This window comes from Talpa europaea (genome assembly GCF_964194135.1).
Source record: "Talpa europaea genome assembly, chromosome: 5".
NCBI classification, from domain to species: domain Eukaryota; kingdom Metazoa; phylum Chordata; class Mammalia; order Eulipotyphla; family Talpidae; genus Talpa; species Talpa europaea.
This window is the reverse complement of record NC_140071.1, coordinates 89,427,414-89,453,390: the sequence shown is the minus strand read 5'-3', so window position 1 is coordinate 89,453,390 and position 25,977 is coordinate 89,427,414. Positions and strand designations below refer to the sequence as shown.

The window sequence follows — 25,977 nt, the reverse complement described above, 5'->3', positions numbered from 1 at the left end:
AGTTTTTTAGTGGAAACTTAAGAATTTTTTATGTATATTGTCATCATCTGAAAATTATTATACTTTCACTTTTTCTTTTGAAATTTGGATTCTTTTTTATATCTTACTCTGCTTAATGCCTTAGTTAGGACTTCTAGTACCATGTTGAACATCAGTGGCAGAGTGGATATCCTTGTCATGTACCTAATCTTAGAAGAAAAGCTTTCAGTTTCTTATCATTAAACATGATGCTAACTGTTGATTTGGTATATATAGCCTTTATTGTGTTGAGATGAGTTCTTTCTAGCCCCATGTTATCAAGGTCTTTTCAAAGAACTACTTTGCATCTGTTCATAGGATCACATGATTTTTTGCCTTTCTTTTTGTGATATGGTAAATTACATTGTCTTGAACTCTAGAACGTTTCGATTCCATGTGTCTTGGTGTAGGTCTTATTTCATTTAGGAAACCCAGTTACTATTAGCTTCATGGAGTGGTAAATGTAATCTTTCCCAAGTTGTGTGAAGTTTTCCTCTGTTATTTCCTTAAATAGATTCAACATCCCCCACCTTTCTATTCTCTCTTCCCATTCTGGGATACCATTATTCTTCTCTTGACTTTCTTAATGGTGTCAAATATTTCTTGAATGCCTCTTCATTTTTTGTATATCTTGTTTCTCCCCTCGCTTCTCCCCCTCCTTCCACATGGGCCCTTAGTACATTACTATCTTTGAAGTCACTGATTCTGTCTGATTGATCTATTCCACTTGCATAGCTTTCCCTGGCATCCTTAATCTCACTTATTGAGTACTTTACTTCCTGTATTTCTGTGATTTTCTAATCTAAAACTTCTATTTCTATCTTCTAGATTTCATTTCCAACTTCTTTTGTTGTTGTTTGTTTATTTATTTATTTATTTATTTATTTATTTATTTATTTACACAAGCACTGGGTACAGTCAGAAGCACGGGAGGGTGAGAGAATTCACCAGAGCCAGAGCGGGGAGCAGAGCAGGCAGAAGGACGGAAGTACACTGCTGAGGGGAGCAGCGGGCGGCAAGAGAGGTCTGCGCGCCATGTGGGACCCTCCTCCTGTGGCTGGGGAGCAGCCGGGGATCGAACTGGCACTGCAGAGGCTGCGGGCAGCTTCACAAGCCAGCGCTCAACTGCTGCACCACCGGGGAGGCCCTCATTTCCAATTTTTTTAACTTGATTTTGTTCTGAATTTTGTTGTGGCTACTTGATTAGCTTTCCTAAGTTCTCCAGAGTTTTCTTTGACTTGCCTTTCTGAGTTTTCTACTTTTTCTTTGAGTATCTTTATTATAATATTTGCAAACTCTGTCTATGTCTAATAGGAAAATACAATCTTCTATCATTTTATGTTTGTAGTCTAGAGAGTTGTTTTTACCTTGTGGTGTCATACTTTCTTGAGGTCATGAATTTCTATGTGGTATATTTTTCTCTCAGTCCATTTTGCTACTAGAGGTCTCCATATTTTATGATTTTCTTCAATAATGATTTTCTTCAATAAAATGCTAAAGCATTTTATTTATTTACTTACTTGATTATTTACTTACTTATGCCTTTACTGGCTTCTGTATATATTTAGATCTGTTTGTAGTGGCTGATTGTGAAGTTTGTGGAGGGACTCAGAGGAAATCAGATGTTGGCATTGATGGGTTGAGGCAAGGCTTGCTTTAATTTATGGCTTCCCAATAACCTCCCTTTCTGGGTTTTGGGATGAGATATTCAGCAGTACCAAGAGGTAGGAAGGAGGAGTGCAGATCAGAATCCCCACTCTCTATTATGTTTACAGGGATTCAGCTGGGATATACCTCAGCTCCTCCACAAAGTTTTCCCCACTTTCAAGGGAATATGCCTTCACACAATCTTTGCTCTCCTTTCTAAGGCCTCTGGCTAATCTGATTGCCACACCACCAGACTGCTCTATTCCATACCACACCCTCCAAGGTTCCTCTCTCTACCCACCTTCTGTTCAATGTAGCATGAATCTCCTGGGTATCAGTCCTATTGAAGTCTACCCTGATCTCTACTGACCAAGGGATAATCAATCCCATTCCTATCTGAGAGACTATCTGTACAAACAATATCCCTCTGGCTCATTGCTCCAGAGCTACAGCCCATGGGCACCAGACCATGTAGTTGCCTCTTCTGGGACCTTCAGGGTCTGCTCTGCTGCTTGTCAGAACCTATCAGATCTGGGTTGCTTCCAGGACACTCACCTTAGCTCACTGGGGTCTATGAGGATGCACCAATGTCTGCAGAGGTCTGCTATGGTCAGTCAGCTTCCAGGACCCGACCCAGAGATTTGCAGCAAGGTCTGCAGGAACATAATGTGGCAGGTCTACTTGCAGGTCCTATCCCAGGGCTCAGGGTTCTCTGAGGTCTGCTGAGAGTTACTGTGCTAGGGCCTTCCCACCAGACCAATGGGGATCCCCTTACCCTCCTGGGCAGACTACCTGCTTGGTCCATTCCACTACTCACTGGGGTCCCCCTCTTTCAGAGGTTACTCCTAGCTTGTGTTATAATTGTCTGTTTTCCCTTCAGGAGTTATGGGATTTGTTCTATTGAAATCTAGCTATGAGTATGTGGAAGAAGTAGAGGTGAGCTTAGTTGTTTCATTCTGCTACCACCTTGCCCACCCTCAAGTCTATGTTCTAAAGTCTATAAAGCTTAGCATGCATTTGAGGCCTTCCAAGATCTGACTCTGCCTTCTTTCCTCCCACACTAGCCAGAGTAACATCTCTTCTGTATCCTCTCTTGCACTGAGAGTCTTCCTTACTGACTCGATATTAAATTGCATTCTCCTTTCTACTGTTATTTAGAATCAGAGTATGTATCTCTTCAACAAATTATAACCCCCTGAAGGATCATCTAAATAGTGTTTTGTGGGCCTTCCTGGTGGGGCAAGGGGTTGAGATGCAACCTATGAAGAAATACGCAGCTACTGCAGCGCAAGTTGGATCCCCCGCCAGGGAGCAACCCACATGGTACAGCAGAACTCTCCTGACTTGCCCGCTGCTCCCCTCAGCAGTTTATTTCAGTCAATCTGCCTGGTCTGTTCCCCACTCTGTCTCTGGTGAATCCTCTCACCTCCCGCACCTCTGGCCTGTACCCCAGTTCTTGTATGCATACATAAACAAATCTTTTTAAAAAAAGAAAAAAATAGTGTTTTGTTTTGTATATTATAACTAAAAATGGCAATGTTACTATAACTAGTAAAAACACAAAATTTAAACTCTACAAACAGCAACTAAATAAATGTGTTTATTCTGTTATTACTTGATCTTATTATTGCTTTTTCATTCAATAGAATCTTCCTTAAGTCTGTGGGCTGGAGACATATTAACAAAGAAAGAAGAACAAAAACAAGAAATGAAAAAAAAAAAAAAAACCTAAAGAGTAATTTGTCTTTTAAACCTTGAGCTATGAAACACCAAAACATCTTTGGGTAATAGATATCACAAACTGAAAACAGCATTTTGAACAGTAAGTATTATGGTTTCATGTGGATGTACGCCAGAGGAGAAATAGTGGCATGTAAAAGTTAAAATAGTTAAGAAAGACCAGTCTCAGTCAAGGTCTAACTGATTAAAATGATGACAACTAACTAGATTTGTTCATTCCCTTAATATATGCTAGGGACATGCAAGCTCTATAATAGGCAGGCTTTTCATCCATGCATGATTATTCCCTCTCCTAGTGTTGTCCCCAGAACATGGTAAGCACTCAAGTGTTGGTCATGGAATCCTCTATGCTAGCATGGAGTATTACCACATGCAGAGAATGTTCCAAAGGTCCTGCATGCATTAACTCACCTAATTCTCAGAACCATGCTATGAGATGAACAGTAATTAGTCCGATTTTTATAGACACAATGTAGTAAAGAGACTTGCCAAGGTCACACAGCTGGGAAGAGTAAAACTTAGGGTTCAGAATTAGCAAACTACTGAAAATGTCAAAGAGTAAATCTGATTCAAGGGCCACTGGTGTTTCTTCTAACTCATTATTTGGGATTCCAGATAATGGCATCACCAGTGATAATGAGGCAATCAAAATATGAGGCAAAGGTTTCACAAAATCCCTTCCATATGCAACATACTGATCTTCTGAAACTTAGAAAGTGCTCAGCAACCTCAGAATTCATAATATTGGGGCTAAATCCCAGGAGTTTCTGAATAGATGAGATTGGAGTGAGGACCTTGGGTCTGTATTTTAAGTACAAGTGACACCACTAGTTGTTTGATGTTTTTAAAACATGACACTAGAGTTCTCCAGCAGAGTCTTTGGTTCAGGTTCTGTGTTTTCTTTTCAGGTCTGGCTCTCCACTGGTGTGTGTCTATTAAGAATTTTTTGAGGATGCAGGCTGCTACTGCTACAGAGGACATGTGCATCTTTAGAAGTTCCTCTGGCAACTGGTATCACAAACTTGACCCAAAACAGTTATTCCTAATTTATTTGTCTGTCTATCTTGAGGGCATGTGCTGTGTGTCATCCTTTACTCCACATATCCAGCTCTTAGTTTAGTGAATCTTCTGAATGAATTGATATTTAGCATGAGCCAGGGCCTGTGCTTCAGACCCACCAGCCCTTCTTCCTTTGAGAAACCCACAGTAAAGTGAAGGACAGGGATCCCTAAGACACTGAAGGATTAGGTCACTGGTAGCCACTCATCTAAATACAAGCAACAATGCCGAGAGCAAAGTGAACTAACAAAGGGTACTGCTCAGGTGGATGTGCAGGATGGGAGACCAGGCTAGAAAACTAGATTAGGAGTTTTTATGGCTGGATTGTGTTCCCCTCGGAGTTTAGTCCTAACCCTCAGTACCTCAGACTGTGACTGTATTTAGAAATAGGGGCTTTCCGGGTGTAATTCGGTTAAAAAGATGCCATCAGTGCAAGCAGTAATCCCATAGGACTGGTGTCCTTACAAAAGGAGGGACTAAATCATAGGCAACTCGAATGAGAGACAGAAGTCCTATCAGAGACATCTGCGGAGAAGTAACAAGGTTTGAGAAGGCGAGGTAGAGAAGAGTATGGTGAAGAAGTGCAGCTTGTGGAGTTAGGAGGACAGGGAAGCTGCAAATCTTGATGGGGGGTTGGTCTACAGGAGGTGCAGGGACTTAAAAGGCATGGGGGAAAGATAAAGAATTTAATTTGGATAGGTTTCGTTTGAGACCATTGCAGTTAGATGTCTTTCAAGGAGTGGGAATAAAGGTGAGAGATGTGGAGACTGACGTATTACTCTTGAAGCCAGAGCTGGCCCTGGCAGGGACGTGGAGAGGAGGGGACGTGCTCAGTCAGGGAGCGCCCGCGGTCTGAGAGTTCCCGGGCCAAATCTTTGGGGTCGCCACAATGTTTGAGAAGAAGAGCCAACCAAACACTGAGGACACCATCCCAAAAGAGCAGAATCAGGGAAAGGAGTGTTGTCAAAGGCCAAGCTGCGTTAGTAGTTTGTTAGTGGTTTTCAAATATAAAAAAGATTCCTTTGCTCCTGCTAGCGGCCAGCTCGGGCTGGACTTCGCTACTTCACATCATCCCACAAAAGAGTTTCTAGCTGACCGTGTCGATCTTTCTCCCTCTCCGGCACTTGGATAAACCGAGGCAGAAGCAGCGGCGCTCCACACAGCCCCCAGCCGCGCGGTTGCCGCAGGGTCGCGCAGCGGGGACTCCTCCGGGAGCCCTTTCTCCGCGGGCCGACGGGCGGGTCAGCGACTCCCTGCCTGTCCCGGCCCTTCCACCCGAATGGAATGTGGGCGCCCGCGCCCGGGCTCCGGCTCGGCTTGGAACGCCGGCCCGGGCGCCGCGTACGAGCGCGCCGGCCGCGGGGGCGACTTCCTCGCGCCTCCCCCGGCTGCGCGCCCCGAGCGCTGGGCGCGGCGCGGCGAGGGGGAGGCGGGCCGAGGGGGCGGGCGAGGGACGCGGGGCTGCGGGGAGGTCGGGGGCGGGGAGCAGGAGGCGGCGGGCCCCGGGAAGAAAAGAACATGGCTCCTGCGGCGGGCAGCGCCGAGCGCGGCGCGGGGCGAGGGCGCGCCGGGCGCCAGTGACCGCGATGGTCCACTCGAGCCGGGTGCAGCCGCAGCAGCCCGGGGACGCGACGCGGCTGCCGGCGCCCCGAGCGGCGGGCCCCGGCCGGCTGATGGCGGGCGGCGCGGCGCTGGGCGCCGGCGTCGCCGCCCCGGGCGGCCTCCGCGAGCCGAGGGGCCTGGAGATCGAGATGGAGCGAATCCGGCAGGCGGCCGCGCGGGACCCTCCGGCCGGAGCCTCGGCCTCCCCGTCGCCCCCGCTCTCGTCGTGCTCGCGGCAGGCGTGGAGCCGGGACAACCCCGGCTTCGAGGCCGAGGAGGAGGAGGATGAAGAGGAGGTGGAGGGCGAAGAAGGGGGGATGGTGGTGGAGATGGACGTGGAGTGGCGCCCTGGCAGCCGGAGGTCGGCCGCCTCCTCGGCCGTGAGCTCCGCGGGCGCCCGGAGCCGGGGTCTGGGGGGCTACCCCGGCACGGGCCACCCGAGCGGGAGGCGGCGCCGGCGCGAGGACCAGGGCCACGCGAGCCCCAGCCCGGCGGGCGGCGGGGACCCGCTGCATCGCCACCTCTCCCTGGACGGGCAGCCGCCCCGGGTGGCCTGGGCGGAGAGGCTGGTTCGCGGGCTGCGAGGTAAGAGCGCGCGTCGCCCGGGCTGCGGCTCCAACGCAGACGGGCGGGCACCCCCCGGAGCCCTCGCCCCCAGCGGGCTGCTTTCCGGGGTCCGCCTCGCATCTGCCTGCGCGTCCCGCCTTCCCTGCAGGAGTGTTCCCCGCTCTGCTAATTCGGCTCTAGTTCCGGTACTCTCTACGCCCTGGTGGGTGCAAATTAGTTTTAGACCTTCTAAAAGAAGGTACGGCCCCCAGTGCTTTTACTTCTGGAAATAACTGAAAGCCGTGTTAGCGCAAAAGGGGAACATCTGGAATTTTTTTTTTCCCTGTAAGGGGGGGTGGGAGAATGTTTTCATATAGCTAATGTTGGTTGTAACTGCCTATTTGATAATTTCACTGAATCAAAACGGGAATTCAGTTCTAGTTCCCTTGCCAAGGGGAACAGTACGGGGCATCCCAGTTTGGGGAGGAGTATCATTGGGTTGTCATTGATGTTTTGGTGTGTGTGGTTGTTTGGGGAAGGCAGATGTTGAGAACCCACGAGTAGAATAAAATCATATCTTTGAAAATAGTTACTTGGCCGTTTCTAATTAGAGGCATTTTTCTGAAATACTTGTAAGGAAGAAGAACATTGTTTTTAAAAATTAGAAGTATGTTTTTAAGTAACTGAATGAATGTTTTTTGAAATTTCAACAACATAGTGAGGGCACTGAATGTGTCAGAGTTCAGTGCACCTAACTCTCCAAATGGCAGGAAAGGAATTTTCCAATTTGCCACTGCTTCTTAAGAGGATACGAATTTCCCAAGAGCAGATGGGTTCCTATTTTTGTGAAGTTTGGTCAGCGGCATCCTTTGAAAAGTGTTGCATTGCTCTTAGCATCCTAATTAGTTTAATCTCACATTTAACAGTTTCCATTCTCAGTTCTGAAAGTTTCCCTTCCTGTCTCTTTTCTGACAGATTTGAAAATCTTGCACACAAAACCCAGGTGTGTTTAGTCTTTGCATAGACTTAGGCCTATACTCAAATCCCAGTCCTACCACACATTGGCCATATGACCTTCAGCAATTTAATCTCTTTGATTCCCAATTTTTGCACTTACATTTTTAAAGAGGTAATAATGATAACTAGTCCTTGACTGGGGAAAATTAAATAAGATATGTAAGGTGTACAACAAGTCTGCTTGATGTGAGTGCTTCATAAATATAAATTAAGTCGATTATTTAAAAAGTATACATTTTGGTATTCTTAGGTAAGGAGTTTCTATAGTTAATTTGATTCAGGGCATGGTAAGGTACAAAGAATGACCTATGTAAGTAGATTAGTAAAACAGTAATACTTTGCACACTCAGAAATTAATTAAAGCAGATTATTCATTATTTTACATTGTTTCAAATGTGTTTTTAAAAATATTCACTGAAGTGAGAGAGAAGTTGCTTATAAGTTAATCAATAATGGTAAGTCACGTGACCCTTTCAACTCAGTATAAGCTTTTTATAGCACTTAACCTTTGAATAAACTCTGAATTATAATGAAATATTCATTTTAATATGTGAGTATATGCAAGTTTATGTCTTTGAAAGAAAATTTGCAGGGAATAATTTTAACAGGAGAGCAGACTCAGGAAAATCTTTATTATGGAAAATTTCAGAATAAATTTCAATTAATTTCAGTTATATTTTTATGAAGAAATATAATTGATATGTGACATCTATTAAATACTTAGCACCAACTATTAATGTAGCACTCTGCTAGGCACTACAAAAGTAAATAAATAACACATCATTCTCCTATGGACAGAACTCCAGAAAAACAAAATAAAAGCTATACATGAGTTTTGATTACCTTTCTCTCCTGGGATAACAATGACAAAAATTTTGTATGTATTATATTTGTGGAGACCTGGGATTAGGACAGAAAGAAACTTGCAATTTCTAAAGACAAGGCAAGGTGAATGAAGTTTGGAGTAGTCAAGAACCTCCCTGGAGGTGTCCCACTTTGGTCACTTTATAGTCACTCAAATTTCCTCAGTTCCTTTATGAAATGGAAGAGTTGAACCTAATCCCCAAAGCTTCCATGGCTCTATGCTGTTGTTTAATGACATGAATGCAAGATGAATAACAAATGATCATTTTTTTTTTTGCTCCTTGGCCAGTAGGTAGGTCTCTCTTCTTAGCAGAAGTAAGACATAAAGGGCCGCCCGCTGCTCCCCTCAGTAGTGTACTTCCGTCCTTCTGCCTGCTCTGCTCCCCGCTCTGGCTCTGGTGAATTCTCTCACCCTCCCGCACTTCTGACTGTACCCAGTGCGTGTATAAATAAAAATAAATAAATAAATAAATAAATAAATAAATCTTAAAAAAAAAAAAGAAAGACATAAAAAAGAAATATTGGAGATCTGGTTGTGGAAAGCACTGTGTATAATCATGGAGTTAAGAATTTGCCCTCTTGCTCCCCCAAAAAGAATTTATCCCTAACTATGAGTAAACAGTTGAAAGTATTTGAGCAACAGCAGAAGATGCTGAAAGAAATGATGAGGCAGGCAATGTCAGCACACAGGAAAGCTTGCAGGGAAGACAAGGAGGCAGGAGGACCAGGGAGGAGGCAGACAGTGAAGAGGTAATGAAGGCCTGGACCAAAGGAAGCAAAGGAGGCTAAAAGATTTAAAGACTGCCCCAAACTTAGAGGTTACAGCAACAATCCTATTTACTTTTTTTTTTATAGCAAATCTTTGTAATGCAAAGATAAAATCTGACCCTTTAAATGAGTCATCATATTTTCTAAATTTTCAAAAGTTAAATGTGTTTATGGATATATCAGCTTGAAGTCATTTTGTGTTTGTTATTTTAGACAGGTGCGCTTTTTTTCCCCTGTAAAAATCATAAAATACTGAATATATTGATGAGGTTGAACAAAACTGCTATAAAAAATTAAACTCCTTCCTTCCCATTCACTCTGTAGTACCATCACTGTGTGTTTCTAGAACATTTTCATCATACCAAATAGAAACTCCTTCTACTAAACAGTAACTCCCATTGTTCCTTCCCCCTTCCCTGGTCACCTGCATTCTACTTTCTGAATTTCTGGGGACTTTTTATTAGTGGAATCATGTGTATTTGTCCTTTCATGTCTGGCTTATTTCACTTAGTATAATGTTTTCAAGGTTTATCCATGTGGTGGCATGCATCTGAACTTCATTTCTTTCAATAACTAAGTGACATTCCATTGTATGTATTGCTCATCTGCTCATCTGCTCATGAACACTTGGCTTGTTTCCACCTTTGACTATTGTAACTTTCCCTCACTCAATTACATCAAATTACACTATAATTTGAACCAGTGAGATTTTGTATTTTCACTGTTGTGGGTATTTTTTTGATAAGTGATTGGTGTTCTGGTTTGTGATAAGAACATGCTAATAATAGATATTGTGCAGTCAACAAACGTTTATTCAGAGTCTTCTTTGTGGTCAGTCCTAGGGACGCATTGATAGATAATACAGCGTTCTGGCTCTCAAGGAACTCAGTTTAGTAGGGTAAACGGAAGTGTTAGTAAATAATTCAATGCTAGGTCCAAAGTATGGGAAGAATGGAACAAAGGAAGGTAAAAGTCCTATCTGGAGAGGCCAGTGGCAGTGAAACCTGAGTAAAATTTTGATGGAGGAGGAGGGAATTTGAGGAAGGAAAACAGCAGAGGAGTAAGCAAACCTGTAGCCTATTGGTACTTCGTACTGTAGACAAAGCCTGTGGGGTCCGCAGTGCGGGGGCTGATATGATCACAGACCAATCTGAGGAGGAATTTAGAGAATGGGTGAAGAGGGTTAACCTGGTTTCTGGGAGACTGAGTCAGGAGAGGGCTAACTGAAGAGGGAGCAGTGACAGGGCTGCCAGCAAGGCCTGAGAGCTGCAGTAGCAGGGAGATAAAGTGGCAAATGTGGACATGCTGTTCTGGGATGAAACCCCAATGGCTTGATACCATCAACCCAAAGAGGGGAATGGGTTTTAGAGAAAGAAAGAAAAAGAAAAAAATCTGACTTGGGGGCATGTGGATGTGAACTGCATGTGGAGTGTGCAAGTGGGCTGGCTGTTAGCTGTGGCATTTGCTCGTCTACACCTCAGGAGAGGGCTGACTGTGCATTCGAGATTCAGGAGTCAATACCATATCAGGTGGTGACCATGTTCTGTAGAAGGTGAACCAGTAGTTGTAAAAAGTCACTTCCCTTTCTAAAGGTGTCCCTACAATTCAAATAAATATTAGGAAAGATTGTATTCATCTTCTTAAAAGGCCCACCTATGTCTGAGCAAAAAACCAGGTTCTTTCATGACAGAAATGCACAGAGAAATGGGTCAGGCTGTTCACAACCAACTGAAAGTCCACGTGGATTTGAGTCTTTACTTCATTCTGAAACCTGGACCAACTAGGTATAAAGACCAAAATCCATATGGACTTTCAGATGTGGAACATTTCACAGACTTGAACTTGTTTCTGAAGCTGTAGATAGGACCTTCCAACCACTCTGAAGTGCTTTAATGTAACATTGCTAATACTCAGAGCTGCCCCACAAAGAAGTACTGGTATCCCATTTTCAGGTGAGGGAATAGAGCCTTGTGACATTAGGTGAGACGTCAGAGCCTGTATACCTACCAAGATAGATCTTTTGTTCTAAACACCACATGGCACCATGTCACCATCAGTAAGTCACTGGAATGGGGTGTATCTGATAGGACAGGGTTAGGGTGAGGCCCAAGATCCACCTAACCTTTTTACCATGGAACTAAAATTTTTATAGGTGAAATGATATAATATTTCATAGCTGAGATTTGTTTCAAAATAATTGGGAAGGAAGGGGGGTATAGGTTTAGATGAACTGAGGCTGACAGAGAGTTGATAATTATAGAAGCTGAGTGATAGGTACATAGGAAACCATTATACCATTCTCTGTGATTTTTAAAATATTTTCCAAAGTAAAAGCATGGTGGCAGAATAGCTTATTTTATTATAAACCTATTATAAAAACATTTTGACTCATTTGTCATAAAATAGTTGGGTTTCTTCAAAGTCAGTTATTTTTGTTTGTGTTTTGCTGTTGTGTTCGCCATCTCAGGGTCTCCTGTATCACATTAATAAGTAACACTGTGCAGACAAATACTCTGACGATGCATTTGATTTTGTCTATGGCATTGACTAAGCACCCTCTTAAACACAGAGGAAGTTGGATAGTTGTTGGGTGTTCCCCTCAGACCACATTCTCCCAAACAGCGAGAGAGACCTTAGTATTGAACATGCACAGATTTCTAGAAAGGTGCTCCTTGCACGATGGGGACAACTGTGGCAAAGACAAAAGTTGATTTTAAAGAATGCTGCCACTCTGGGACATTCTTGTGAGCTCAGTCCTGAACTATTCTTGCACTGTCAGCTCTGCTGAACATGGGGAGAATGTTCTATTTATGGAGAAAGCTATTTCTTACAGTCAGAATGTAAAGAAGTCCCAGTATCCTAAAACCTTATCTATATAGCCAGTGGGAAAATTCGATGAAATTTTTAAAGGAATAAATATTTGAAGAGATAGAATAATTTAGAAAACAATTGAATAAAGGCGTAGTATGCAAACATATAAATAAGAACTTGTTTCTTTCCATTTGAACTGTTTCATTCAGGGGCTAGAATTAAATTGCCGTAGTCCATGGCAAGCTGGGCCTGCATAAAATCTGATAGGAGTTTGTTTTTTCTACATATAGGTCAAGTACTGTCCTTTGTAAATATTGGGAACCGTGACTGTTCCTGAGAGTGTAATTGTTTATAAACCATGGCAAAGAGAGAAATCACTGACCACATGAGGCAAGGCAGCAATCTTTCCAGATGGTAAAGACTAGCAATCTCTACTTATGTGTATATTTTAGGCCTGGCCTCCAAAAGTAATATGTGCAAAGAAATGGTGCGGTTGTGTCCAAAGCTACTGAGCCTAATATTTGGCTGCCTCTGTGTTATTCCGAGTTGTAATTTTCCATGTCATCTAAATTTGTAATAATTCTTTAATATGATAGAGTTTCAGCGAACAAACATTCTGCCTGCTGCATTTCTTCTGCGTGAGTAATTCCCTGACAACTACCAGATCTTGGCAGAAGCAAACCTAGTCATAAGTTATGCTCCACTTTCAGTGTGGTGAAGCCCATGATGCGTAACACAGTGTCTTTGAATTCAGATGCTGATTTTCCTAAAAGAAATTTGGGAGAAAAAGAAAAGGAAATGAAGTCCCCAATTCAGGCATACAACTGATGTGTTATCATCAGGCTTTGAAAATACATATACCATTTTTTCCTTTTTCTCTGCGTGACTTGATTATGGCTTAGTGGCTGTTTGAGTTCCAGTGATGAAAAGAGTTAAATCTGTGGCATAAAAGTTAGGCAGCTCATGGGGCAGGCTGGCTGCCACCGATACAGGACCTGACCTACCCCCCCAGAAGGATCGAGAAATTGGTCTCCTGGCATGTGTTAAGGTTCTTCCAGGTAACAATGTAATCTTACCTCATTGTTCATAATGGGGGTTTGGACCGCCACCATGTCTGTCTACTGGCAACTCCAAAAGGGCAGGAGCTCTTCCGAAAGCTTACAGAGGGTTATGTCATCTTCACTGGCCCAGCACTTTTTCCATCTGCTAAAATACAGAACAGGAACATAGTTGCTGATTTTACTCTTTCTCAGGGAGAAGTTAGTTGATTGTTGTTTTAAAGATTATACGCTGATTGACATTTTAAAAACTTGGTAAGCTCAGTTTGTTCACGTAGTCAGTCACATTCTTTTTCTCAACAGACAAGAATGTATAGAGCAGAGACGTTTATGCCAATGTCTTAGAAGGTTGGTAGATGTTTCCATATTGAAACGATGCTCAGACCAGTACTTTTTATCAGGGGTGGCTTTAAAGGTATCCTTTATGATGCAGTCATGTCATGTACTTTGGGCTTAGGAATAGGCTACTTATAGTTGTGTCCTCCATGTGGGAGGAGGTGATATGTCTACAGGATCGCTTAATCTCCTTTAGGCTGTTCTCATTTCCTGTTGTCTCTCAGTTTTCACTTGGTAGATGTTTCTAATGAGATTGGGGATTTAGACAATGGTCAATAATCACCCTATGTTTTGCACATCTGGGGGTCCATCAGAGCCCACTGTATTCTTTAATAAGAGGAATTCCTGCTAAAACAATTTCTTAATTGCATTCAGAGTGTGCTTTAAAACAATGGGGCAATCTCCCTCAAAGGTTGTATTATTATGTGTTGTCTCTGCCATTTGTAAGATTTTTTAAATAAAATGACTTCCTTTTTCAATTTTATTTTAAAGGTCTATGGGGAACAAGGCTCATGCAGGAAAGCAGCACTAACCGGGAGAAATACCTTCAAAGTGTTTTGCGGGAACTGGTCACATACCTCCTTTTTCTCATAGTATTGTGCATCTGTAAGTAGCCCATTTCCTTCCACTAACGGTGAAGTTTTGAAAAATATTGGACCTGTCAAAGTCATAATTGAAAGGAATTATATATGTACCAGGAGGATTAATCCAGTTCTCTTTACTCTTCAATTCCAACTTAGAATTCAGTGAAACTCTCTTCTCTGGTAAATGTTAATTAAAACTCAGCATTATCTAATTAGTAAGTTCACTACCATTTACAATCATTTCCACTGAGATGCATGTGGCAACCTGCCAGATACCAGGAAAGCATGTAGGATTTTTGCATTAGATTTCTTACAAATATAGTGTCACTATTATATCAACTAATGTAAAGATTACATAAGAATTATTTTCAGCAAAAATTATTTCCAAGTTTAACTTTCAGGAAATGCAAATAATGTCACCTACTGTTGGTTTTATGGGTGTATATTTCCCCCTTTTTTGGATTGGAGTATGTTGAGTATATGCCTTTATTCTAAGTCATAATGTCTTCCAAATCTTAAATAATAGCTGACTTTTACTCTACAGGAAATTTATCTCTTCTTCCCTGCATCCTCTGGGAGGGAAGGGAGGTTTTAACCAGAAACAAGTCGTAGGAACGTAGTCGCAGAGTCCTGGAAGTCACAGGCAATAGATTTATTCCTTGGATGAATCCAAGGGTTTTGGATGCTGGAAAGCAAAACCAAGTGGAAATAAGAAAAAAAAAAAAGTTGTTTAAGCTAAAAATTCTGTGTGTATGAGCCACATTTATTTTCTTGATTTTTTTTTTCCTTACTGATTTTCCACAATTTTCTGTTACTTGTTTCGGAAGGAATATCTTATGCTTTTTTAAATATGTTAATTAGGCAGAAATGCTGAAAAGCTAAAAATGATCTACTCACTTTGTGAAAAGTCACAAAGCAAAAGAGATATGATATTTTTATCTCTTATTTCCTAAACTGTTAGAGCTTAGAATACCCAAGTATAGTTTGTCCCCTGCATAGAAATAGTGCTTAGACATTAAACTACAATGTCCTTATACATTAGCAGAATGATTGGAATCATCATTATTTTTGTTGTTTCAAGCACTTCGCATTATTAAATTTATTTATTTATTTTCTTACATCATTGTTAATTTTTATACAGTATTTGATTTCTCCCCTCAGGTGTAGTTCAGGTAGTTCTCCCACTACCACTGCACCTGTGACCCATCACCATGTCCCTGTGCTCTTCCCTCCCCTATTTTGACCCCTCTTCTCCTTCCCCTGTTGTATGCCTCAGAGCTATGGTCAGCTTGCTAGTTTTTGCTTTCGCTATATTCTGCATATAAATGAAGCCATCTGATCTTTATCTTTTTCCTTCTGACTTATTTCACTTAGCATAATCCCTTTCAGCTCCATCCATGTTGACAAAATGGCACAGTTTATCTTTTTTGATTGCTTACTAATAATCCATTGCATTCGTACAGGTTTCTTATGCAACATGTAGGTACCCCATAAGCAAGCCTAGAATTTTGGTGGACCCCAACACTGCCTGACGACAGAATCACCAAGAACTTTTTGTTGTTGTTGTGTTTGTTTCAAAGATTTTTTTTTTATTTATTTATGCATACAAGAGCTGGGGCACAGGCCAAAGGTGCGGGAGGTGAGAGGATTCACCAGAGATGGAGTGGGGAGCAGAACAGGCAGACCTACTGAAATACACTATGGACGGGAGCAGCAGGCTGGTCAGGAGAGGTCTGCCAGTGCTATGTGTTAGCTCCCTGGGAGTGGGGACAGGGAATTGCTTTGGCTGCCAGTAGCTTGATAGTGCTGAGATTTAACCCCTTGCACCACCAGGCAGGCCCAAGAATGCTTTTTTTAATTATAGTTTACCCGGATTTACCAAATCAGAGACTCCAAGATGTGACCCAGGAAACTGAATATTCAGATGCACTGAGAAGTTTGATAACCAGGACAAGCAGTAAACTGAATATGGAGTTTTAGCAGACCTGCTCTTAGATCATATGACAAATTAGTGTTTTCTTGTTTATTTTGGAATTTTTATGTTTTTGCTCTTTTTCACAGTGATTTTTTTTCTTATATCAGTAGCTACATATTTTATATAGTAGTGTTATTTTCAGAATCTCTGGATAAGAAGGGATCTTAGCAGTCATAAGGTCAAACCTCCAACACATGCTAAAATTTCCCTTGCAGCAGCCTCTCAGATTATCAAAGTCTGCCTTTGACAGAGCAGGAGTTCCAATTTAAGTGATTTACTTGGTCTCTTTATCAAAAACTAAAGCTCTTGGTGCTGGTGCTGGTGGTCAATAAAGAGTCATGTAGCTTTTTTTTGATAATGAAAAGAAAAACACCCTAACTGTAAAGGACTGTGTCTCCCAGCTAATATTTGAGCACTTTGTTCTAGAGCATAGTAAAGTCCTTAAATTTCATATCATTAGGGTCTGCTGATTATATTATTATCTTGGATCTAGATTCATTCATCTCATATATTAGCTATTCATATCAACTTCACAGTAGCATCAGAAATGGTTTCATCCATGTCCTTATTCCTGGTAAATTAATAAATCAAAAAGGATTGGTCTGGGAAATCAGTCCATTAAGCAAAGCTCTTTGGGTGGAGTTCACTGAATTATAGTATCCTCTAACTTGGACTGTTCAAAAATAGGATAATAAGAAAGACTTTTTCAAATGCCTATCTGAATAACTCCACCATTCTTCTGCTCCATCAGCTGTTGAACATATTAACAAGGCAGTGAGCATAAGCAGCCATGATTTCCTCCTAGTAAAACCTATTGGCTCCCAGAGATTAATCCTTTCCATGTTACTCAAAAATTATCTTTTTAATTATTAGTTTTGAAAGTTTGCTGGAAATATTAATATCAAATAAACAATAGTATCAAATTATTACTCTGTGGGTGAGATAATGTCTTCAGCCCTCTGTCTTGCATATTGGAAACTTCTGCTAGGAAGTAGGTAAGATTCTGAAAGGCATTGTGACAAAATTAGGAAAAGTATCGATATTTTACATCACAGACACCTGGGTTCAAATCCCAGCTCCACCACTTACACCCTAGGTAAGCTTGAGCAAATTATTTAACCTTTAACCTTCTGAGACTTGGTTTCCTCATCTGCGAATACTTACTTTGAAGGACTTTGTAAGGATTAGGAATAATGCATTCTTAGGAAAAGCTTCTAAGATGCTGTCTGTCATATATTATAAGGGTAAAATATTGTTGACTGTGGCTAAATTATTTCATCAGTGTATTCTAAGGACTGCAGGTCCTAACTGATATTTGTATGGAGCCGCTAAGTACACATCAAGAAGTTTATTTTTCATCTAACCATGATTCGCTCTGCCCCCCTATGTTTCTAAACATAGTATATATAAGTCTGTTGAACCAAGAGAACAAAAATAATGTGGGTTGCGTAATCCCACTTCTCTGTAAATTAGGATTTATTCTTACTTTCAAACCTAAGGTTGCTGTGAATGCACCACCACTATTAAGATAGTAATATTACAGATTACTATTACTATTACTGATAGTAATGGTATTTCTATTACAGATAGTAATGGTATTTCTGTTGTGTTTGTTCATGCTTTGAATTTAAAGAAAGGAATGCATAGCATTATAGAAGAACTTTGAAGAAGATTAAGAAAGGTCTTTGGTGAATCTATGAAAAAATGCACTTGCCTCTTTTTCCCCCTGTTTAAACATGGTAATAGAAACCACAAAGAAAAGTTAATTGAGTCAACATTATAGAAATTTTCTATATATCAAAAAAATAGCTGAAATTGAAAGGCAGAACACAATTATAAGAATACTTAGGAGAAATATCATAAAAGATAAGTATCTAAACATATTTTAACCCACAGATCACTGAAAAAAACACTAAAATCTCAGTAAATGTCTTACAGAATAGAATACATATTTCATGAAGTAGAAAATATAATTGATTGATGTGGTATAGTCTTTAACTGTAAGCTCACTACATCCCAGGAAGTAATGAAGAGGGGGACAGAATGATTATAATACAGTATTATATGTCCTAGGACAGGACATATCTTTGCCTCTGGAAGAAGGAGACTGCCTTATATTCTAAAGTAAGGAAAAAATAGTACAAATCACGTTATACACCATAAGCTTACATAATGTTATATGTCAATTATATCTCAATTTTGTAAAACAGACATGAATACTTTGGTTTATTTATAAAAAGCCCGCACAAGTGATAGCCCAAAAGCAGTTTTCATTATTTGCAAGGGAGTCTATACAGATCCATTTGTTAATAGTCAGGGAAGTCAGAAATAGTAGGTCATTCCTAACACTGGGGAGAGTTCATTCAGTTCCCAGGGGCAAGCATCTGACAGCTCTGTAGCTTCCTACAACAACAGGTTGTGACCCATGCAAGTAAGGAAAGATTGACTATGGCTGAAAAGAGCTTTGTCCTCTGATGAAGTGGACAGAAACTACAAGGACAAGAAATGCATACTCATGTATAAATACAATTTTGAACAGGCTCTTTACTCCATGTACATAGTTTTCTTTATGTCTTCATGGTAACATCTAATTATTATTCATTATTACTGATCATCTTTTCCTTTTAACACCAAAAGAAATGTTGGATCAATATAGGCATTTGCAAAAAAGACTTGGATTGACAACCATTGTTCCTTAAAAATTTTCATCCAGCTTGTTCCTTACAATTTTTTTTTGAATCTTAACCAAAACTGAATTAAAATAATTGGGTTTTTGTAGACAACTTTAGTTCATCTCTCTTATTTATTCCATGGTCTCACTTCTGCCTCCTGAAGGGCCCCTACCCAGAGCACTAGGAATCTCTTAATTGCTAAATTCATTTTTTTTTCTGTTTCATTGAGAAATAATCCACACTCCAGTGTGTAAGTTAGGGCACACAGCATGGTGGCTTGCTTTACATGTCTTGCAAAATGCTTACCATGACAGGTACAACTAACATCAGCTTCTCGCATGGATACAATAAAAAGAAAAGAAAAAAGGAAAATAAATTCCCCATCTCTTTGCATGTACTTTCTTAACAATATCCCTATATGCCATATAATTGTGTTATCCATAGTCAGCACATCATACATTACATCCCTAGTATTTATTTATCTTATAATTGTAAATTTGTGCCTTTTGCCTGCCTTCCTCCAGTACCTCTTTCCCTCTTACTTGTCAGCTTCTGTGGGCTCTTTTTGCAGCCTTTCTCTTGAATTTCCTGGCATTTAGCATTCTAGAAACTACCTTCTTTGGCTTCTGTGTCTCTCTCTTTCCATGTTCCTTATGCTCTATACACTTCTTAGTTTTCTTCTTTCCGAAAATTGTTCCGGAAAACATGATCGGATCTTTGGCTTATTCTTTAGCTCCTTTCCACAGACACGCTTCAGCTACTCCTTGTCTACTGGGGACTTCCAAGCTCCTCCAGATCTCTGCCATTAAGAACAAAGCTTCAGACAATTTCTGCCACATCTCCAGTGATGCGTCGCTTAGGCACTTCATCCTTAACAATCCTAAACCCATCCGAGTTTGCCTCACTCACGTCCTTCATCACCCATATGACTGCCTCGTCCAGCCTGGGGCCATTCTCGTGCTTTTCCGCACCCTCCTACTCCACCAAAGACTTCCTTTCTGGTGCCTCGCAAGTCTCTCTTCTTTCATATTTTAATGTTTTCCTAGTTTAACCTTCATTGTCTCATTCCTGGATTACTCATTTACTCATTCATTTGACTCTTCAGTAATTAATTAAAAGCATATTTAGCCCCTGCTCTTAAATGCATTCAGTACAAAAGAAGACAACCGGGGAGAAGTCCCCTAAAAGAAAGACCTCTCTAGGATCTATAACAAGAGTTGGGGTCAGTCAGCTAAATACAGAGTAAAGGCTCTAAAGCAGAAAAGAGCTCAGAACATTCTGGAAGCTGAGTGAAGACAGTTACTAGAGAAATTGTGATAAGATGAAGATGGAAAGAGTCAGGGGCCAGACCCTGCCGGTCTGGTAGGTTTACAGTGGGAAGCCAGGGTTTTAATTTGGGGAGTGACAAGACATTTTAAATTTTACAAAGATGAATTTGAATGCCACCGGACCACAGACTGGATAGAATCCAATGTCCAGACTCCCAAGCACTGACTCCAGAGTGCTGTCTCTGATGCCAGACTAAACCTGATCCCTCTTCCATTTAACCAATTATATTTACCCTACCTTGAAGATAAAGTTTAAATATTTACCTAATAGACTAGCATTTCACTATATGCTCTTGTTTACTTCTTCCTAACTTCCACGCCTTGTGGTCACCTTGGACTTCAACACCTGGTTCTTCAAATCACTTGAGTCTTAAAAGATGTTGTCTATGCTGCTCCCTCCCCATCCATGTAATTTCTCTTTGTCCATCAAAGATCAGCTCAAGAACCAGACCTCCAGAGAACCTGTTATTAACCATCCTCTTCCCCAAGCTAAAGTGACAGGACAATGCAAGGAATGTTATGTCACTTGTCACCCAGATTGCCAGCTAGTTTGTGTGTCTGTCTTCATCAGCACAGAGAGGGAGTAGGGGGTGCAACAGGGCATCTCAGGGACTGGACATAGCAGGGCTCACTATATGTTAATAACTTGGCCTGCTTTCTTGCTCTCTAGTCACTAGTACTTCATTAATACACAAAGTTTTACTAACATGACAATTAAAGCATCTCCAGCCTAATCATTCTTTGATATCTGTATGGTATTTTGCATTTATCTATCACACTTTTAGTTTATAGAGATGCTTCAAACACCTGTTCCTTGACCACCACTACGTCCCTATGAGGATGTGCACGGTAATGCAGGGCTGGTGAAGAAGTCAGGTCTCCTTGTGGGTACTGGCTTCACTTTGTGCCGGGTGAACTGGGACTCTGGGGCAAAGGCCTCTTGGTCTGCTGTCTTTAAGCCTGGTACATTTTTAATTGTGTGGAGGTTTTGATTTCCTCTTTGGTCAGGGGTTATTCAAGAAAGAAAAAAAATTAATTTTTAATTGGCAGAAAAGAGCTGAGAACATTCTGGAAGCTGAGTGAATTTTTCATCTGTGCCTATTTTTCTTTTAAATTTAGATTTCTGGAATAAATGTTTCCTGATTGGTGTTTTAGGTTTGGGGGAGGGGAGTTGTTTGTATTGGGATCTTTTTGTTTTGTTTGTTGGCTTAAAACAACAAAAATTCCTAGTCTCCCAGTTTGGAGGCTGAAAGTCTGAAATGAATGTGTCAGCAGGGCCATGCTGCATCTGAAGTCTAAGGGGGATCATTCCTTGCCCCCGTCCTGGTTTCTGTTAATCTTTGGCATCCTTGACTTGATCCTCCATTTTCCCTGTGTCTCATGTTCTTCATAAGGCCATCTCCTTATAAGGACTGTTCCCTGGCTCAGCCTTAATTTTAGGGATTTACTAATGTTCCCTTATGGCCTACCATATTAATATTTTTTGTAAATATTCCATGTGTATTTGAAAAAGAACATGAGTGATGTCTTTTGGTATGATTATAAAGTTCAATGTATATGCATCAAGTCATATATACAACTAAAAATCCTAATATCACTAGATAATTTTGGTCCGCTTTCTCTGTCCAGATTAAGAGATGTACATTTAAGTTTCTATACACAATGGTGGTTTTGTTAGTTCTCCTTATGTTACCAGAAGGTATTGCTTTATATCTTCTTGAAGTCCTGTTATTCAATAAATAAGAGCTCATAGTTAAATCAATGTATATGATATATCATGTATCAATATAAGACAGCATTTTTTTTTAAAGATTTATTTATTTATTTATTTATTTATTTATGCATTCAAGAGCTGGGGTACAGGCCAGAGATGCGGAGGGTGAGAGGATCCACCAGAGACAGAGCAGGGAACAGAATAGGCAGATTGACTGAATTACACTGCTGAGGGGAGCAGTGGGCAAGTCAGGAGAGGTCTGCTGCGCCATGTGGGTTTCTCCCTGGCCAGCCGGGGATCAAATTGTGCTGCAGAGGCTGTGGATTGCTTCATAGTGCAGTGCTTAATCCCTTGTGCCACCAGGGAGGCTCAAGACAGCATTTTTATTTAACTCATTATTCAATTTATAATTTCCTTTGATTATAATAGTAGTTAACATCTTTAAAAATATTTTATCTGTAATATATTTAATATATTCTCAGTTCTTTATCTTTAACTCTATTTTGAGTGATTCTCATAAAAATTCTAGAGATGGATTTTTATTTTTAACTAATCTTTAAGACATAAATTTTGTCAAATATTTATCATCTTTTCCTCTCATTTATTTATTTATTTGCTTTCTTATTATTTTCCTTTTTTACTTTGTTACACTGGAACTTCCAAGTGGTCTTCCTACACCAGGGACTAAAAGTAGAAATGACATAAAGTGTTATTTTGCTGTTGGATTTATTAATAGCACAGAAAATGTTTTTACATACAGTTTACATACAGTTATCTAGTTTCGCTGCACAAAAACCCTATATGTTATTATTCCAATTTTTTAGATAATGAAATTCAGCTTCAGAAAACTTTGGTACTTGTCCAAGTTCCCAAGACACTGAGATCCACAGATATGAACACGGACAGACACTGATGATGAAGCAAAGTGAAACAAATTATTCTGACTTCAAATCACTTAGTTATAGCCAAATGGACTCACAGCGTAGCTGCCGCCAGGAGCATGTGGACTTACCACTCACAGACATCCCTTGGACCAGCCTAGACTTGGCACATGGGAGAGACTGAGTTAATGTCTGCTGATTGAGTATGTTAGAATAATCATGGCTTCAAAGGAGATGGCAATATTTCTCTGGATGTCCAGAAGGTGGCGCTACATAGTCAAGGGGAAGTGTCATATCACTTTGCGTGAAGTCATCAAAATCCATACAGGTCCTGACTTTCAAAAGGAAAAATCATTATTGAAAATGTAGAAAAATAAAGGAGATACTTTTAAATCAGTGGCTAACACACTTATATTTACATATACATTTATGTATTAAAAATTTCAATAATTTGTCAAAATTTGTTTTTAACATCAAAAATCCCACAGGTAAAAAATTCCAGAATGATGTATATGAATCAGTCAATCCAAACCAAATTCTAAATTCAAGTTAATTGCAAAACTCAACTTAATAATCATTTTGTCGGCCTTGCAGATTGTTCACTACTATCCTTTAGTATCATATCTGCTTGTGCCTTGGCCATTCAGAGCGTGGGCAGCACTCTCCCAGGGGACACGATGAGCTCCTTCTCTTAGGGGCAGAGATTGCATCTGGTCTATGTTCACGTCTAGCCCCTGTCCCATAAATATGAATGGATTAAATCTATGCCTTTAATTCTGGTTCAGCACAGTTTTGAGAAGTGACAGGTTAGGGACCATAATTAAGGGACCGGAAAACATCCCTTTTCCTCTAGACATGGCACACAAGCCACATGGATGATGTATCTTTATTGCTGCATTGCTTGCTTGAGATGGCCTCTCGAACACACTTGTATTTGAGTCAGTATTATTTACTCCTCCCTTTTAGTAATTTTAATTTTCTGTGATGTGGGGGTAGAGATTTTACTTAGATAACAGTTTGTCTTAAAATCACTACTAGGTTTTAGAAGGTATTTTAAGATGTTTGAAGAGCATTAAAGAGTCAGCTAAGTATTAAGTACTAATCACCTGCTGGGTGTTGAGAACTGTATTCCAAAAGAAGTGTAAACATGTTTCCTTTCTCTTGAAGCCTTTGTCAACTAACTATAGAATTCATAGCATGAGACAGTATGTGTGAAAGTGCTGAAATTTGTAACTAATACATAATGCAATCTGATTACTGAGGAAGAGCCACTGTTATTGACATTTAAATGTCAGTCACTGTATTGGATAACTTTTAGTTATTTTTATTTACGCACCCCCAAATCCTATGAAATCGCTAAGTATCCCCATCTTCCAGAAGAGGAAACTGAAATTTTAAGCAATGTACAGGTCATATACCAAGTGGGAAGCATGGCCAAGATTCAACCCTTGTCTCCTATAACTTATTGAACCTATAAGTTATCTTGCCACCTCCCTCCAGGACCATTCAGGATGGACTGGTGCAGTGGTCTTCACAACAGGGGTTTGAGTTTAGAGGTTCAAAAAAAATTGAATAGGTAGGTGGGAGACAGGTGCATCTGTACCTGTCAGCATTCTGGGAGGAAAGAAATAGAAAACCCAAAGTGGCAATTAAAGTTAAAGGAAGAGTATATTTACAGCAGGAGAGCAGGGTCACAGACCAGCAAAGGGAGATGAAATGCTCAGGAAAGGTCACCATCTCCAGGCCTGTGGGCAAGGGGGGAGAATGGCATGGCATAAATCCAGTATAGTTTGGGAAAGGAGATTCCCCCAACAGCTGTGGCTGGGCTTGGAGGATCCCCAGCCATATTGAATCCAGGAGGCGAGGGAATGGAGAGCAGGAGTGAAGTGAATGGTCCCAGCTTTGTCTCCGATGGCCCTACGTCTCCTGTTTGATCTCCTGTTGGCCAAGTGCATTAGAAGCCAAAGGACAAGGAGCCCATGTGGTGTGTCTGTAGATGTGAGCCTTGGGGCACAGAGCTGGGCAGAAACCTTGGAGAATCGCTGTGGGCACAGAGTGAGAGTGGTGGCCACTTTGTTATAGGGAGAGCAGGCAGCATGTGTGCAACCCTAGCTGAGGAGCTTGGTCCCCCTGAGGGGCCTGTGCCCATCAGCCTCAATGTCCTGGGGGGTCTGATCCGGGAAGTGGTAGGACATGAAAGTGATAGGCAGTTGGAAGTCCCAAGTGTCAGGGAAAGGCAGCTGATCTTAATTTGACATTCAATCATAAGCCAATATTGTTGCACATAAGCTATAGTTAATTTAATTATTTTCTAAGCCAGCGATCTAGAGAGATATCACAGAAGAATGGTTGGGGAAAGGAAGGACAGACCTTTGTGGGTGTCTGCTCATCCCCCAGGAATGTGTGTGCGTGCACATGTTCACGATCCCTTCCAATTTGGCTCTCTCTATGTTCCAGTGACCTACGGGATGATGAGCTCCAGCGTCTACTACTACACCCGGGTAATGTCACAGCTCTTCCTAGACACCCCAGTGTCCAAAACGGAGAAAACTAACTTTAAAACTCTTTCTTCAATGGAGGACTTCTGGAAGGTATTTGCAAATAACTTTGAAAGTAACTCTTTTCACTGGAAATGATGCATTTGGCTTCCTAGATTCAATTCAGTGGTGTCTGCTTTGCATTTAATGCTATGGGAGAAATTGTAACTTCTGGTGAGTTGTTCAGAGTTAGGGTTCCTACCGTCAAAGAGGAGTAAGCCAACATTTACCAAGAACTGTGCATGTACCTGGCTCTGCTTTTCATACCTTTCTCGGTCCATCTCCACAGTATTAATCTAAGTACTAAGCTAAATGCTAATCTTATGCTCCAAGCTGTAAATGGAGAAATTAAGATTTAAAGTTGCTTACAGACAACTAGGGAGTAAGAAGCATGGAATTTTTTCTAGCCTCACACATTTTTCCAGCTTAGACACGTCTTATGCTACTTTATGCTTCGTTTAGTCATTCACAAGTCAAATATCTGTTGAGCAGTAGGACATAAGTCCCCTCGGGGCAGAAGCTGGCTCTTTTGTCTTGCTCTGTTTGTCTTTTGTTTCTGTCCCTGCTGGCATGTACAAGGCAAGCATGTTGTGTCAAAGATCTCTGGTGTGAATTCCCACCCAGCCCCTTCAGAGATTGTCTCAAATTCTAACAGAGGAGAAGCAATGACAGAGGAGAAGCAGTGAGTGACACCATAGGAGAGACAGTATATTAAACTGATGGGGAAGATAGGGTTCTTGGAATCTAAGAATCTTGGGAGGAAAACTGGAAAGGAATGATTGTTTCTTTTTGGATTCTTACTAAACCTTGGACTCAAAGC

The 25,977-nt window shown here is 41.0% G+C and overlaps 1 protein-coding gene across 1 annotated transcript in view; it reads left to right on the top strand.

Annotated features, from left to right (window-relative positions):
• Nucleotides 1-6,050: 6,050 nt before the first annotated feature.
• PKD2 (polycystin 2, transient receptor potential cation channel) overlaps nucleotides 6,051-25,977 on the top strand; it is a gene marked incomplete at both ends in the record, with an annotated part of 48,241 nt that continues 28,314 nt past the window's right edge. Inside the window, 3 exons of the mRNA XM_084233628.1 lie at nucleotides 6,051-6,651; nucleotides 13,959-14,072; nucleotides 25,078-25,211. Of these exons, the coding sequence (XP_084089754.1) occupies nucleotides 6,051-6,651; nucleotides 13,959-14,072; nucleotides 25,078-25,211 (849 nt within the window). The remainder of the gene's footprint in view (nucleotides 6,652-13,958; nucleotides 14,073-25,077; nucleotides 25,212-25,977) is intronic.